Source organism: Clupea harengus, chromosome 10 (genome assembly GCF_900700415.2).
Source record: "Clupea harengus chromosome 10, Ch_v2.0.2, whole genome shotgun sequence".
Lineage (NCBI taxonomy): Eukaryota > Metazoa > Chordata > Actinopteri > Clupeiformes > Clupeidae > Clupea > Clupea harengus.
Window position 1 is genome coordinate 2,250,411 of NC_045161.1, and position 14,355 is coordinate 2,264,765.

General features: G+C 45.3%; 1 protein-coding gene across 1 annotated transcript; it reads left to right on the plus strand.

Moving 5' to 3' along the window:
• The first annotated feature begins 2,039 nt into the window (after positions 1–2,039).
• On the plus strand, positions 2,040–12,073 carry LOC105913143 (tetraspanin-1). Its single transcript, XM_012842169.3, has 7 exons — positions 2,040–2,096; positions 6,742–6,948; positions 7,470–7,544; positions 10,686–10,784; positions 10,975–11,115; positions 11,564–11,647; positions 11,969–12,073. Exons 1-7 carry the CDS (start codon positions 2,040–2,042, stop codon positions 12,020–12,022), a joined length of 717 nt encoding a protein of 238 aa, XP_012697623.2. The 3' UTR covers positions 12,023–12,073.
• The last annotated feature ends 2,282 nt before the right edge of the window (positions 12,074–14,355 follow it).

Consider the following 14,355-nt stretch of genomic DNA (forward strand, 5'->3'; position numbering starts at 1 on the left):
CTCATTAAGGCGCCTCCACGTACACACACACACACCTCATCCCACCCAGCCATGTTTTACGGGCTCTGCCATCATGTCAGTGACGACCAGCCCTGGCTACTGCCATCACCGGTTGGGTGATGATGAAAAAGTGGCCACCTAATAATTTCCTTTCTTTTCAACCGGGAATGCACAGAGTATGCACAAAGATTATTAACAGGTTTAATAGCTAACGATGCCTGACAGGTGCTCTTCCCGCTCGAGATTAAGGACCTGAGGGTTAATGATGGTATTGGTGAGACTGTCGTAACTCACAATAGGGGCCATTAAAGTGATATTACGGAGAGGACTGAATCAGATATGTGTTTAACTCCAGCAAGGTGGCATTGGGCCATCTATCATCTCTTTCATTGGATTTCACTGCCCACTGGGACCTCAAAGAGATGTGCAGAGAATCTCAAACTGACAAATAGAGAGAGAGAGAGAGAGAGAAAGAGCGAACGAAAGAAAGAAGGGATGAAAGAAAGAAAGAAAGAAATACACCGGTAAAGAGGAGAGAGAGAAACAAAGAAAGACTAGGATGTGGAGTAGGAGAGCAATGCAAGACTTACATGCTGACAAAGCAAGAAAGAAAGAAGAAATACAGTCATTATAAATGCAGGTGAGAGGAGGGAAATTAGTGAGAAAGAGAAAGATAGGATAAGGAGTTCAGAGGAAGGGATAAAAAGAGACCCAAACCATCCTTAAGTCTGGTCTCCTCAGAGAACAATGGGCTGAGGAAGCCTGGAGCATCCCCTCTCTCTGCCCTGGCTCCCGCTCACGTTCCCGCTCACGCTCACGCTCACGCTCACGCTCACGGGTCCCTGAGAGGGGCTGCTGACGCTCACATCATACATTTCATTTGAAATATGGATGGGGACACTTCTTCCCATTTTAATATGTGGAATAGAAAGGGTCCTTTCATCTGGACTTGAGTTATTTATGCCACGATTTTCCAAATCTTAAAGTATTTTTCCCTACTTATTGAGAGGAATTTTCGATCTGCTTTGAATGACCTGGAGGGTCTCGGCTGAATCGTGAGAGCTTTTTCTGATTTGATTAGGTCCTTTGTTTCCTGTTGCACATCCCTCATTCAGCAAAGTGGACAAAAAAAAAGACACTTTCTCGCCCGGCACGGCCATCCATCATTCACCTCAGTCAAAGACAACACAATGGAGAATGCATAAACACAGAGCACAGCGGGAAAGCAAGGCATCAGTGCAGTCACACTGCCCTCTAGTGCAGGGTGGTGAAAGCGTCACCTAGGAGAGTCACACAAAGGAACAAAAGGCCACACACACTACAGTGTGCCAGTTCAAGCAACGCTGGAAAGAAACAGCGTGGAGTCAACTGGTGTGTTAGCGGGAACGGGCACGCTTCATTTACGGGTCAATTTCTGTCTCATCTGGCGCTCACAGATCCAGGGGCGCGGTACGAGGGTACCTCATGGTGCTGATCCAGCGGAGGAGGCAGGAACCGATGAACTGCAACAGGACAATCCTCCTCCCCTCCCCTCCCCCCCCCCCATACCACCCTCCAGTGCATACTCTTCCCCCTCCCTCTGCAGACCAGGTATGGTTCACCTGTCCCAACCACACCCATCTCTTTGTGGTCATCTCTGCCTCTTCCTCATGCACACACACACACACACACACACACACACACACACACAGATCTACATCTATGCACAAATACAGAGAAAGGGGGAGAGACACAACACTCCGCAGTCCACTGCCTTGATCCACGAGTCTCAGCTGAACTAGAGTACCTCAACACAGGTGAGTCTCATGCCCCCACTCTACTTCACAGGTAAACACTGGATTTCAGATTAGAAACGTTGGAAGCTCTTTTGATGAAAATGAGTGTGGATGTGGTTTCTGGAGGAAAAGGGCACAACTCCTGGGCTGGAATATGTTTACTTTAAGTGTGTGTTTTACCCTGTGTCGTCAGTGTGCAATTTACTCACGTGAGACCTCATCACGTATTCATGCTCACGCTTGTGTTTTTATTACAGATTCAACATGGGCTGTTTCACATTCGTCAAAGTAATGATGATTTTGTTCAACATGCTTATCTTTGTAAGTGTCCCTTTGCTTCCCTTTACTGCCTGTGTACGTATGTATATGGAGTGGGAGAGACCCATTCTGTTGATAGCGATTGCCTTTGTTCATTTATGGCTTAAAATGTTTATGGCGACTGTCAAGAAGAAATCTGTGTGTGGGTGTGTGTGTGTGTGTGTGTGTGTGTGTGTGTGTGTGTGTGTGTGTGTGTGTGTGTGTGTGTGTGTGTGTGTGTGAGTGTGTGTGTGTGTGTGTTTGTGTTTGTGGAGCCTGAAAGCACAACAAATTATTTACGCTCGCTGCAATCAGGCAATGCAAACAGATATGTGTGGGGTTACTGAAATGCCTCATGTCACTGAACACAAGTGTTTAAATGACACCATTTGCACGCCTGCTTTCTCACATGCAGCACTTTTCATCCCATTAACTTAAGATCTTTCAATTACGCCACCTTCTCTCTCTCCCTGGCTAATGATCACACCTAATGACACGAGTGAAACGGAGGGAAACTTTGCCATCAGTAAGCAGATCTTTTGTCTCATTTTGTGCAGTGCCACCTGGATTAAAGAGGAGGCATCATCAATCTCACAGAACGCCATGGATACCATGTCAGTTTAAATGCTTTTTCTCAGGCTTGATTTGTTTTCTTGGGGAAAATGAGGTCACTATAGCAGTTGTGTAGTTGGTGGAATGTTTGGTTGGTTGGTTGGCTGTAGGTTGTATGGTAATGCAGTTGTGTAGTTGGTGGAATGGTTGGTTGGTTGGTTGGCTGTTGGTTGTATGGTAATGCAGTTGGCTAGTTGGTGGAATGGTTGGTTGGCTGTTGGTTGGCTGTTGGTTGGCTGTAGGTTGTATGGTAATGCAGTAGTGTATAAGGAGACTGGCTAGTTGGTTGGCTGTTGGTTGTATGGTAATGCAGTTGGCTAGTTGGTGGAATGGTTGGTTGGCTTTGGTTGGTTGGCTGGCTGTAGGTTGTATGGTAATGCAGTTGTGTATTTGGTGGAATGGTTGGTTGGTTGGTTGGCTGGCTAGTTGGTTGGCTGTGGGTTGTATGGTAATGCAGTAGCGTATAAGGAGACTGGGCATAAGACCTGTCTGAGAGAGCAAGAGCAAATGTGAGAGCTTCATGTCAACATGAAGTTGAAACATGTTGGTTAAGGTCTGGACTACTAAAATCATGGTTTGACAAAAGCCTCGTGGTTGGGCTGTCAGCAGTTTTTCAGCGGATTCAATCTTGCAGTTCAATTTGCATTTCCGTTTTCAGCGTGAGTACCATTTCAACTTAGAAAAAAGTGAGATGGAGAGGAAGAAGAAAATCAAAACAGAGATTGATATGAAAAGTGAAAGGGCAGGGAGAGAAGAGGGAGAAACAAGGGGGGGGGGTGATTATATGAGCAGAGGGCCCATAAAGTTTAACAGCTCCTCTCTCTCTCCGTGCGATGCCTCCCATTCATCTCTCCATTCCAGCATCAGGGAGAAGAATAACAGGCGAGTGGCACTGCCGCAGCCTATCCCCCCCAGTCCCCTGTGGGCTTGGAAAGACAAATATTTTGGAAATACAAGTACAAATACCCAAGTAGATTGAAATCATAATATTTTCTCTTCCCACACGCTATGTCTTATGCCTCTGCCGGCATAACATATTCAGAACGGACTTGGAATTGTTTGCTCAGGTTTCTTCAGAACTCTTCGGAAGTTTTTCACCATTATTTGAATGTAATCTGTTGAAATGTGTTGCTTCCTTCCCGCGTTCCCATCTCTCTCTGTGTGTGGGAGCCCAGCGGGGACCGTCTCCACCCAGGTATTCTATTCCCTTTGGTCTTTGAGCAGCACGCGGCCTGCATGGAACACAGGTAGCGCTCCTTTGCTCTCCTCCCAGCAATCCTTTCCTTTCCACCAGTTTAATGGACCCCCCGTTTCCCTCTTCCACTGCAAGCCGTTTCATTTCCTGAGTCTGGTCCCCCCCCTGACATAACCTGATTTACATGTAATCTGTGCCAGGTGTATCTTCCTTTGACACACCATCCCACACACGTGGCATTTCATCAAAGGATTACCCGGCTAAAAAAAAAAAAGTGAATGCCAGGAGTAATTATGGGATGCTGGGAAGAAATGTTGGTTGACAAGGAGTTGGGGGTAATATGTTTGTCGTATCGTATTTGCCAAGAGGGGTAGAAGCAGGGGGGTGGTGGCAGTGTGTGGATGGGGCTGAGGCGGAGGCGGAGGAGGGAATTAAGGAAGAGTGTGTTCCCAAAGCCAGCTGGGGGAAGCACGTGGAGGGAGGGAGGGAGGGAGAGAAGGAAGATTATTGTCATGTGAGAGCCATGGGGGCTGATGTGTGTGTGTGTGGGGGAGGCAGGCTGCCTTTCACGAAGCGCAGACAGCCGACGGAGCGACGGGCGGCTGAGCGCCGGTGACAGGCCAGATTGGCTGTGATGGGAAATATCAGCTTTCAGAGACGTCAGAGCCCAGCGCAGACGAGGGCGCGGAGGGGAGGCTGGTGCGGGCCGCTCGTTTAACCCGCTCTGCTTCGGCACCAGCGCCAGTGTGAGGGGCAAAAAAAGCCCAAAAAGCACGTGTCACGAGAGAACAGGGGAACTCTGACGCATGCGTGGGAAAGATGCGTTGGGGAACCTGTTGGGAAAGACACAGATTAGGCAAAAGGGCACAGGCAGTTACAGGACTCTGCATCTGTGATGGTTTTACAAGGAATATAATTCAATCCAATTCAATTCAATTTTATTTATATAGCGCCATAACAATACAATTGTCTCAAGGCGCTTAATATAGTGGTGGAATCATTTATCATATCTCCTTGCTACAACAAATACAGTAATAGCACTTTTGCTATTGCCAGATTTGATTGGGCCTAATTTGCATCAGTGTATCATGATAATCGTATAGAAGAAATGTAATGTCAACCTACACTTTATCCTGAATATGGATCCCTGTTAGAACCACAACATATATTTGAAATTGAGCCGGCCATAGTTGTTACCAATTACATTTATCAGGTAAATCTGTAGATTGGGTTTTGCGAGAGCCAATCATTGAGTTATTCATGGACTCAGATTACCCTTTTAGGGGGAAAAAAAACAGTCCTCAACCACATGACATTCCATTAAATTAAATGTCACACATTCCCTGCGACTCTTAAAGGAGTGTTCAAGAAATGCTTGGCTCCAGGTGCTGTAAGTGGTCGGAGTATTTCATAAAGTAATATATAATATCTAGCGCATAATGACTAGTATTCCACTTCACTTCCTCCACTATAAATGATTTGAGATGTAATGGCCTGGCTAAGAGGGAGTGTTAATGAGGTGTTGGGCAGTGGAGTCATTACAGCGCCGCAGTGAGTGACTCCGGTGTTTATGACAGAGGAATCTGACATTAGGGGACGAGAAGCAAGGCTTGAGTGTTTTAGCCCGTTGCCCCAACTGGCAGTGCTGCAGACAGTACCAGAGGGAGGCTTGAGATTTTGAATGGCAAGGATTTCACACGGAAAACACTATGTAGATAGCAGATAGCTGTTGTTTCCCATAACACGACCCCTAACCTTAATCCAACAGCTTTCCTGCTGTAAGAGTGTAGAGAAAGGGGCCTAAGGCAGTGCTCTTCCAGTAGGACGCTGATCATTAGAGGGACTTCTCCTTGGCGTGAGGGATACAGACCCCAGGGGAAAGAGGGTCATGGGAATAGGGCAGGATTTTCTTTGGGATGTTTAAAAAAGAGGCCGAATCCTGGCGTGCGGATATCAAGTGCAGGGCCCCAGGCACCAAGTCATTGTTTAAGCCAGACAAAAAAAAAGGTGAGAAGAAAATTCCCCCCGCCTCTCTCTGCTGGAGGAGATGAGACGTCACACTGTAAGTGTTCACAGCCTAATGGTCAGCTTGCTTACTTTGGGACAGCCAGGGTTAGGAAAGGTTACTTTTTAATGTAATAGGTTACAGATATGCTAGTTCGATTCACTGTCGAAGCGTCCTTGAGCAAGACACTGAACCCACTAATTGCTCCTGATGTGCAGTGTGCCATCAGTGTAAATGTAAAATGTGTATACATCCCTGTAAGTCGCTTTGGATAAAAGCGTCTGCTAAATGACTAAATGTAAATGTAAAAATGTAGACACAAAAAAATGAATGTAATGTAACTATATTAATTACTTCATCAAAGTAATGTAACTAAATACATTTGGTTATCTTTGATTACTTTTTGATTGGCAAACGAGAGGAGGTGCAAATTCAAACAAGAGAACCGATCAAAAACAATGCTCGAAAATATGAGCACATACAGCCAAATGAATGGAGCCTGTCTACACAGCGAAAAGATGCAAAGCAACAGAATGAATTTTATATTTTTCATATAAGGCTTTGTTTTGTTATGTTATTTTATGTTTCGTAATGTTATGTTTTGGAAATCTGATCGTGAGCTGCTTCTATAGTACGTAACCTTTAGGTTTGCCCTCAATGTTTTAAAATTCCTAGTTTTCTGTACAAAACCCTCGGAAGTGCCATGTCTGACATGCGACTTATTATGGCTTGTGTTGACGTGGAACATCCCTGACACCTCAGGTAGATTTGACACTGTCTACAGATAGTTTGGGATTCTGCTGCCCTTGTAAATCTGCATATTTGATGATAACACCCCAGCCTTGTGTCCTCTCCAGCTGTCGGGAGCCACCCTCCTGGCCATGGGCATCTGGGTGAGCGTGGACGGGAGCTCCTTCCTGAAGGTTCTGGGCCCCTTCTCCACCAACGCTATGCAGTTTGTCAATGTGGGCTTCTTCTGCATCGCCATCGGGGCGGTCCTGGTCCTGCTGGGCTTCATGGGATGCTACGGGGCTCAGAAGGAGAGCAGGTGTCTCCTCATCCTGGTAGGTGTTTTTTATCCTAGCCCTGCCTGGGGAAGGTGTACAGGGTGGGGACTGCGATCATCTATCACTGCGCTATATATAGGTCAGGGAAGAAGTTCAACGAGTAAAACTGAAATTTGAGTGAGGACTGTAACTGAGGCTGTTTCAGGGGATCTGCCCTGTTTTATAAAAGATTCTTCTGCGAGCGCCACCCGCTGTCATGTGCCACTTAGGGAGTTTGTTAGTTGTGCTCGGATTTAAATGTCAGAGTGCGTCTCATCATCATTCACTCTTGACGTGTTGTCAACCATGCCTTTTGTTTCAACTTTTCCTTGTTTTTATTGATTTCCTTTGTTACTAAAATCCCAAGTGTCAAATTGTCTTATTTCCCTTTGTGTAATTCCTTCACCACTAGTCCTATTGCAACCTGTGTTACTATTATAGTATAAGGGGAAATGACATTACCCTTTATTTCCATATCATTTTATCATTTATTTCTCCTTTGTCCCCCCCCCCCCCCTCCCCCCCCTCCTGCGCTGCAGTTCTTCGCCGTCATCCTGATCATTTTCATAGCGGAGGTGGCAGCCGGAGTGGTGGCCCTGGCGTACTCGTCATTTGTGAGTCTCTCCGCTCACCTCCCTTTGTGTTTTATTTCCATGTAAATTCCCATCATATTCCGAATCGGTCATTAAATTACAGGGTTTGTGCCTGCCTCACTACATTTGCCCCCTTAATGACTCCCGGATTGCCTCGGGCAGTGTGCGATGGCACTCACTTTTAGCAATTTATTATGCTGAAATACTGAAGTTAAAGCATTTTATATGCAAAGCAGGAGATTTCCATATATAGGTTCCCCCCGTTTAGTGAGATGTATAATAATTACCACCATTTGAGATGAGTATATATGTATAGGAGGAGAAAGAAGAATGCCTCCCGATGGAAAAAAATTAAAACTACATTTTTGTAATTAAGGAATCCATCTGCAAAGTCCAAGAAAAAAAATCAACAGTGCCCCATGCTAAAACACATTGCAATTTCCGCAGAGGGGACAAGCTGTTGTGACAAGTTGTTGCCTCCGAGAGCGGCGTTTCACCGTTATTTGTTGTTGTTGTTGTTGTGTGCTGTGGGCCTCCGCGTGGCAGGGCTCCCAGGTGTCTCAGAGGTCCTCCTTGTACTAATATCCAGCACTGCTGCCGCCGGAGCTGTCAGTAAACCCAACATCAAACACCAGCCCCGTGCGCAAGGTGATTGCAGATGCTGTCCTTCGAGGACCCGTCGCGAAATCGTCCTGCGGCTATTTTGTGAGAGAATAAATCAGCTCGCCCGTCGACATCCCCACAGCAGTGCCCAGCGGGAGGATGGCAGCCCATCAAGCACCTGGGCCATCGCTCTACCGACGCATGTGCGCCGTGGTGGTGGTGGTGGGTGGGGGAATATTGAGGCGGTGGGCGAGAGTCACATGCTTGAATTATGGATGCCATGTTTGTTGCTTAGGGGACATTAGCTATGCACATCGCCATTTAATGTGCTGTTTGTTAACACCACAGTCATTCAGTCATTCATTTATTCATTGGCATGACAAGAGAAAGTGTAGTTTTAATAATGTATATGACAGGCTGTGAGTATCTGCCCATACCTGGCTTCTTCATAAGATAGCCAGAACACACAAAGCAAAGCAATAACATGACACCATGAATTTGAATAATACGCCCATTTAGGGCAATACATCAGAGCTGAGATAAGAAAACAGTGAGCTCAATTCCATATGAAATGCAGAGTTCTTTTTCTCTTTCTCTCTTTGATTTTAATATTTTTCGCCTGGTGCATGCTTTAAATTTCCCTCTAAACCAACATGGCAGTTTTCTACCTCACAGGAAATGCAATATCCTCAGATAGCCAACCTAAATATAACCAATTTAGCAATGCATTAGGCTCTGCCATATTTGATCACCGTCTAGTAGACCGACTGTGGAAAGCATAGCACGGTAGCTTGCTTTAGGTCAGAATTTTAGCATTTCAGATGTAATCACAACCTGAATATATAGCCTGCTCGTAGCGTGTTGGAAGAGGTGCGTGCCATGCAATAAGCTGAAAAGGTCAAGGGTTGAATGTTTGAACTTACTTCTGCATTTTTCCATTCCCTTCTTTGTGCCGGTTGAGTTGGGCTGAGCCTGTAGGTGTTGTTGAAGGCGTTACTGAATATCAGTGTGGAAGAAGCCACACGGTCTGCTGGTGAGCTGATAATGGATTTGATTAAGAGAAGAGACGGGAACCTTGGGTTGCTGGATCAGCAGAGGAGGGGAACGTTATTGGCGCTGCGCTTTGTCCTGTCAGTGGTGTGAGGGAATGTCCTGAGACAGTGATGGATTAGCCTGAGTGGAATAACCCGGCTGATCTGCGCCCCTCTCGGCGCTTCACAGGGGACACTTTTAATTGTGGCTTGTCTGTGCAGCCCCTCAGGCACTGCCCAACACCCCCCTTACACACACACACACACACACACACACACACACACACAGAGACACACACACACACACTCACACACACACACACACACACGCACGCAGACACACACACACACACACACACACGCACACACAGAGACACACACACACACACTCACACACACACACACACACACACACACACGCACACGCGCAGAGACACACACACACAGACACACACACACGCACACACGCACACACGCACGCACACACACACGCACACGCGCACACACACGCACACACCACACATGCACACAGATAGACATACAAATTGACCCCACCTCCACCTATCACTTTTTAAACAAGTCCTGTGTATGGAAAGTCGTGTGAGTTTAATAATCAACCCTTAACAATAGTGACGGGGGGGGCTGGTGGGGGTCGGGGGAAGAGCAGAGGGGAAAAGGCTCAGGCAAGATGGGGAAAGCAAGAGAGAGGGAGAGAGAGAGAGAGAGAGAGAGAGAGAGAGGGATGTGAAGAGCAGTGAAATAGAGAGAGAGAGAGAGAGGGAGAGAGAGGGATGTGAAGAGCAGTGAAATAGAGAGAGAGAGAGAGAGAGAGAGGGATGTGAAGAGCAGTAAAATAGAGAGAGAGAGAGAGAGGGAGAGAGAGGGATGTGAAGAGCAGTGAAATAGAGAGAGAGAGAGAGAGTACAAAAGCTTCCTCTGTGCTGGTATTCTGCTTTGTTTGAACAAAGGCAATTGCTGCACGAGTGCATCCTGTGGATGTTTGCAATCGTCGATATCTGGGATGAAAACTTATTTTCAAAATAATTAAATACAGTACAGAAAAAACATTAATATAAATGTAAATGCAAAAATATTTGATAAGGATAAATCCCCTAGTCTTGGGCGTAATTGCTTTGAGGGAGCATTCACATCTTCGGTCCTTTGTTGGGCTCTGCTTGTGATCAATCCCATTACTGATGCTTCCAGACTCGAGATCACACTCAACAACCACAAAGCTTCAGGTCATTGATGTGGAGGGAAAGTCTGTGTGGTGTGCCTTGTGAAAAAGAGTCTAGTGTGTGGTGTGTGTGTGTGTGTGTGTGTGAAGTGAAAGTGTCTAGTGTGTGGGGTGTCTCAAAAGTGAAAGTGTCTAGTGTGTGTGTGTGTATGTGAGAAGTAAAGGTGTCTAGTGTGAGGTGTGTGTGTGTGTGTGTGAAGTGAACCTTAATGATATGAGTTTTGGGATACTTCCTGCTTTTTATTCATCGCAGTGTGTGTGTGTGTGTGTCTGTGGCTGTCTTGTGCTCAGGCGGAGGGCATTCTCAAAGCTTGGGCAGGCACAGCCCTCAAAGACCAGTACGGCAATGATCCTGTGGTCACAAAGATATGGAACACCACCATGACTGAAGTAAGCCTCAAGCACAAGTGGATTACATATCCATTATACATATCAAAACATTTTCACAGATAGGCATCACTAATCATCTTTTAATGATTAAAAAAAAAAAATTAAACTCAATCTAACAACAACAACAGCTGTTTCTCATTACGTCTCGTATCTCTGAAAGTGACACGCTTTTCCCTTTTCATTGCTCTAGCTCAAGTGCTGCGGTTTCACCAACTACACCGACTTCACCGACTCCTACTACTACACCCAAAACCGCCAGAGCTACCCACCGACCTGCTGTGTGAACACCAAACCCTGCAGCCACACTTACGCCCAACTCAGTGACATCCAGGTGAGACAGACAGCTCGGCTTACTTTACACACTGAGAACACAAAGATCATTTTTTTTGGGGCTTTCCTGTGTACATGATAAACAATCTGTCAAAATGACCCAACAGGCAAAACGTCAGTGTTGTGTACGTTGCTTGAGATTAAAGCATCTGGTAAATGTGAATGTACATCGATCTGTGAGAGTATGGTGAACGAGCACTATTAAATGAAATGGGTATGTCCTTATGTGCTTGCATCGAAAGCTTTCGAGTTTGTCTCTAAGCGGTTGCACATTTCAGGAGTCAGCAGGGTGTGTGTGTGTGTGTGTGTGTGTGTGTGTGTGTGTGTGTGTGTGTGTGTGTGTGTGTGTGTGTGTGATTTGTGTGTGTGTGTGTGTGTGTGTGTGTGTGTGTTTTGTGTGCTCAGCATCCTGTAGTACAGTGATTGTTTTTTTTGTGTTCTCCTCTTAGGGCTGCTTTGAACAACTGCTGACAACCCTCAAGAAGAATGCCAACATCGTTGGAGGAATTGCTGCGGGGATCTGTGGGGTTGAGGTAAAACCTTTCTCTTTTCCTTACTTGCTCTTTCCCTTTCCTCTCTTTTTAATTTCTTTTTTTTTTTCATCCCAAATCTCATTTGCCATTATGGAGAACTGTTTTTGCATGTGTGGAACGATCCGTGACGAGAGGCCTATGAGCGTTTATGACTTGTTGTACATTATCTGATTTGTCCAAAGAAATTGGGCTGGCGGGTCTGGAAAACAATGGGATGTTCTATAGTCTCCATTAAAGGGCTGTTAACAGAGGAGCCGGAGCTGTTTCAAAACAAGGAAATGATTCATCCATTCACTGAGATCATTCTGTGCTCTCTTTCAGGTGGCTGCTATGATCGTGTCCATGTACTTATACTGCTACTTGGACAAAAGATGACTTGTGGACTAATTTGATGTACTATATGTCTGCAGTATGACTGTCTGTGTGTGTGTGTGACACAGACACGAGTTCATAATGTCACTAATGGCATAAGATAATCCATAGGATACATTTACTAGGGTAATTCAACTAGGAAAAACTGTTATAAGGAGATATATACATTCATGTAAATAGTTTAAAATCTATATTGGAAGTTGATCACAAAGGAATGGAATCCTTCCTGTGAAGAATTTTATTATAAGTAATTTTATTATTTTTTCCTTACTGTTCCTCATAAACTGTATTATATTCAATATATATTTTAATATAATATGCCTATCTTGGGGGGTCATTTCATGTATACCAACAAAAATTGTCTACTTGACTGAAATAATAAAACAGATATCGAAGATTCTATCTTCTTAATATGACATTGTCTGTTCTTTATAATGCTATGCTGATTATGTTCCTGGCATCGAGCCCCCCATTTAACTGTGAACATATTCATAGAGAGTGCATTCAGCTGCTGTTTGTGAATGCAATATGTATGCGTATATGGCAACTATGGGAGATATCAATAATGTAAAAGGCAACCAGGCATTATACGATAGCTTTCCCTTGTTTTATTCAGTCTCTGACACACAGATGACCTACGCGACTGAGTGAAGACAACCAGCCACGCTCTCCTGCTTTGATCCTAATACTGTACATTCACACTCATGTTTGCTTATTAAATGACGCCGGTGGACATGTTGTCTGAGTGGGGGGATACAAAAGAAAAATCCATTGTACACACCGATATGATATCTGCTGAACCCAGCGCTGTGAGGTAGATGAAAGCCTTCCTGGGAGGCTCTGCATACAAACAGCACCTTACGTCTCACCGCGTCTATTTGTCATAATCACACATTTCTCTGGCAGTGTGTGGCAGCAGCGCACGGTAAATATTAGTTTGGCTGTGCGCTGTAGCATGGCGGACATGTTTGTTATTGTCGCCTCTTACTCTCGCCATCCTTTGTTTACCTCAACTAAATGAACCGTAGAGCACGTGTGTATGTTTACATATAAGAATTAATGAAGGACAATTCCAACTGTTGTCAGTTAGGTGATAAATAGCGAGTTGCAACAAAGTGAGCTCGCCATTTCATGTTTGTTTTTACTGCAAAGTGTCTCAGAGGATTAGTTTGCTTCCATTTTTCAACTGGCCTCAAATGGAAGCCAACATGTCATTATGTCAGTCTGACAAACCAGAATGAAGGTAGTTAATAAAGTCAGTTGTTACTGGTGGCTGTCATTTCAACACAGAAAGTGTAGTACCATAACAAAGGTCCAAATACACATCTGTAGAAATTATGTTATGTCAACTTCAGGTCAAAGTTAACACAAAAAATGCAATTTTGACAGCAGACATCAGATAGAATTAGCCTTCATAAATACTTATGTCTGCTTATGGGAGTTGTAATAAAGAGCTTATGCAGGACTCATTAAGTGCCCTAATGAAACATCTCAACTGCCATTCCTGTGAGCATGAAGAGACGCTGGAGAGATGCACTCCAAATGGAGAAATAGCATTTGCAGCGCGCCCACCACTTAAGTCACTTTCTCAGTCCAGTGGTTTGGGGATCCAGGCACGCTGTTCAGCGCGGAGAGGAGAGGAGAGGAGAGGAGAGGGAATCTGTGCTAACGGCACAGAGCTGGCTCATGCTGGGAGGAAAAGCGCCTTTTAACTGCCTGAGTGTCCATGTGCAAGGAGCTGGAAGCAATCTCACCCCCAGCACCGGCTCACTCCATACGGACTTCATGGGGGGAAAAAAAAGAAAATGGACCTTAAGTGAGAGTGCAGAAGAGCACACAGTGCATAATCTCCAACACACACACACACACATCACCAGTGTTGAGTATATACGCACACACACAAACATACACACACATTTTCGCCTAAATCAGATCAACTGTGCTGTGTGGGGACACACAAAACACACTGCACCACAACAATATTGCTCCTCTTAACACACACACACACACACACACACACACACAATCAGCTGTCCCCTCCCTACACTATAACAGCAGTGTTGAGAAATGGCTGAGCGCCTGAGCGAAAGATAACCCCAGACCCCTGAGGGGGAGAGCAGATCGTTCTCCCTGTTCGGTCACATTTACCAGGCAAATTGTGTAGGTCGCACATTTACATAGATTTCAATAGCCGCCTTATTTCCCCACTCTGCAGTCATTTACCTGGCACGAGGTTTCCCTGCACGCCCAGAGGACAAAGGAATGAAATCAGAAATTACCCAAGGGTCCACTGCTGCAGCTCCTGCCTTCAACCAACTGAAATAAAAACCCATTTG

Bases quoted from the DNA above. Each gene is read 5' to 3' on its own strand.
- LOC105913143 (XM_012842169.3), top strand. From the start codon at position 2,040: ATGGGCTGTTTCACATTCGTCAAAGTAATGATGATTTTGTTCAACATG. The intron at 7,545-10,685 runs GTGAGTCTCTCC...TCTTGTGCTCAG, and splicing joins CCCTGGCGTACTCGTCATTT to GCGGAGGGCATTCTCAAAGC. The intron at 11,116-11,563 runs GTGAGACAGACA...TTCTCCTCTTAG, and splicing joins CCCAACTCAGTGACATCCAG to GGCTGCTTTGAACAACTGCT.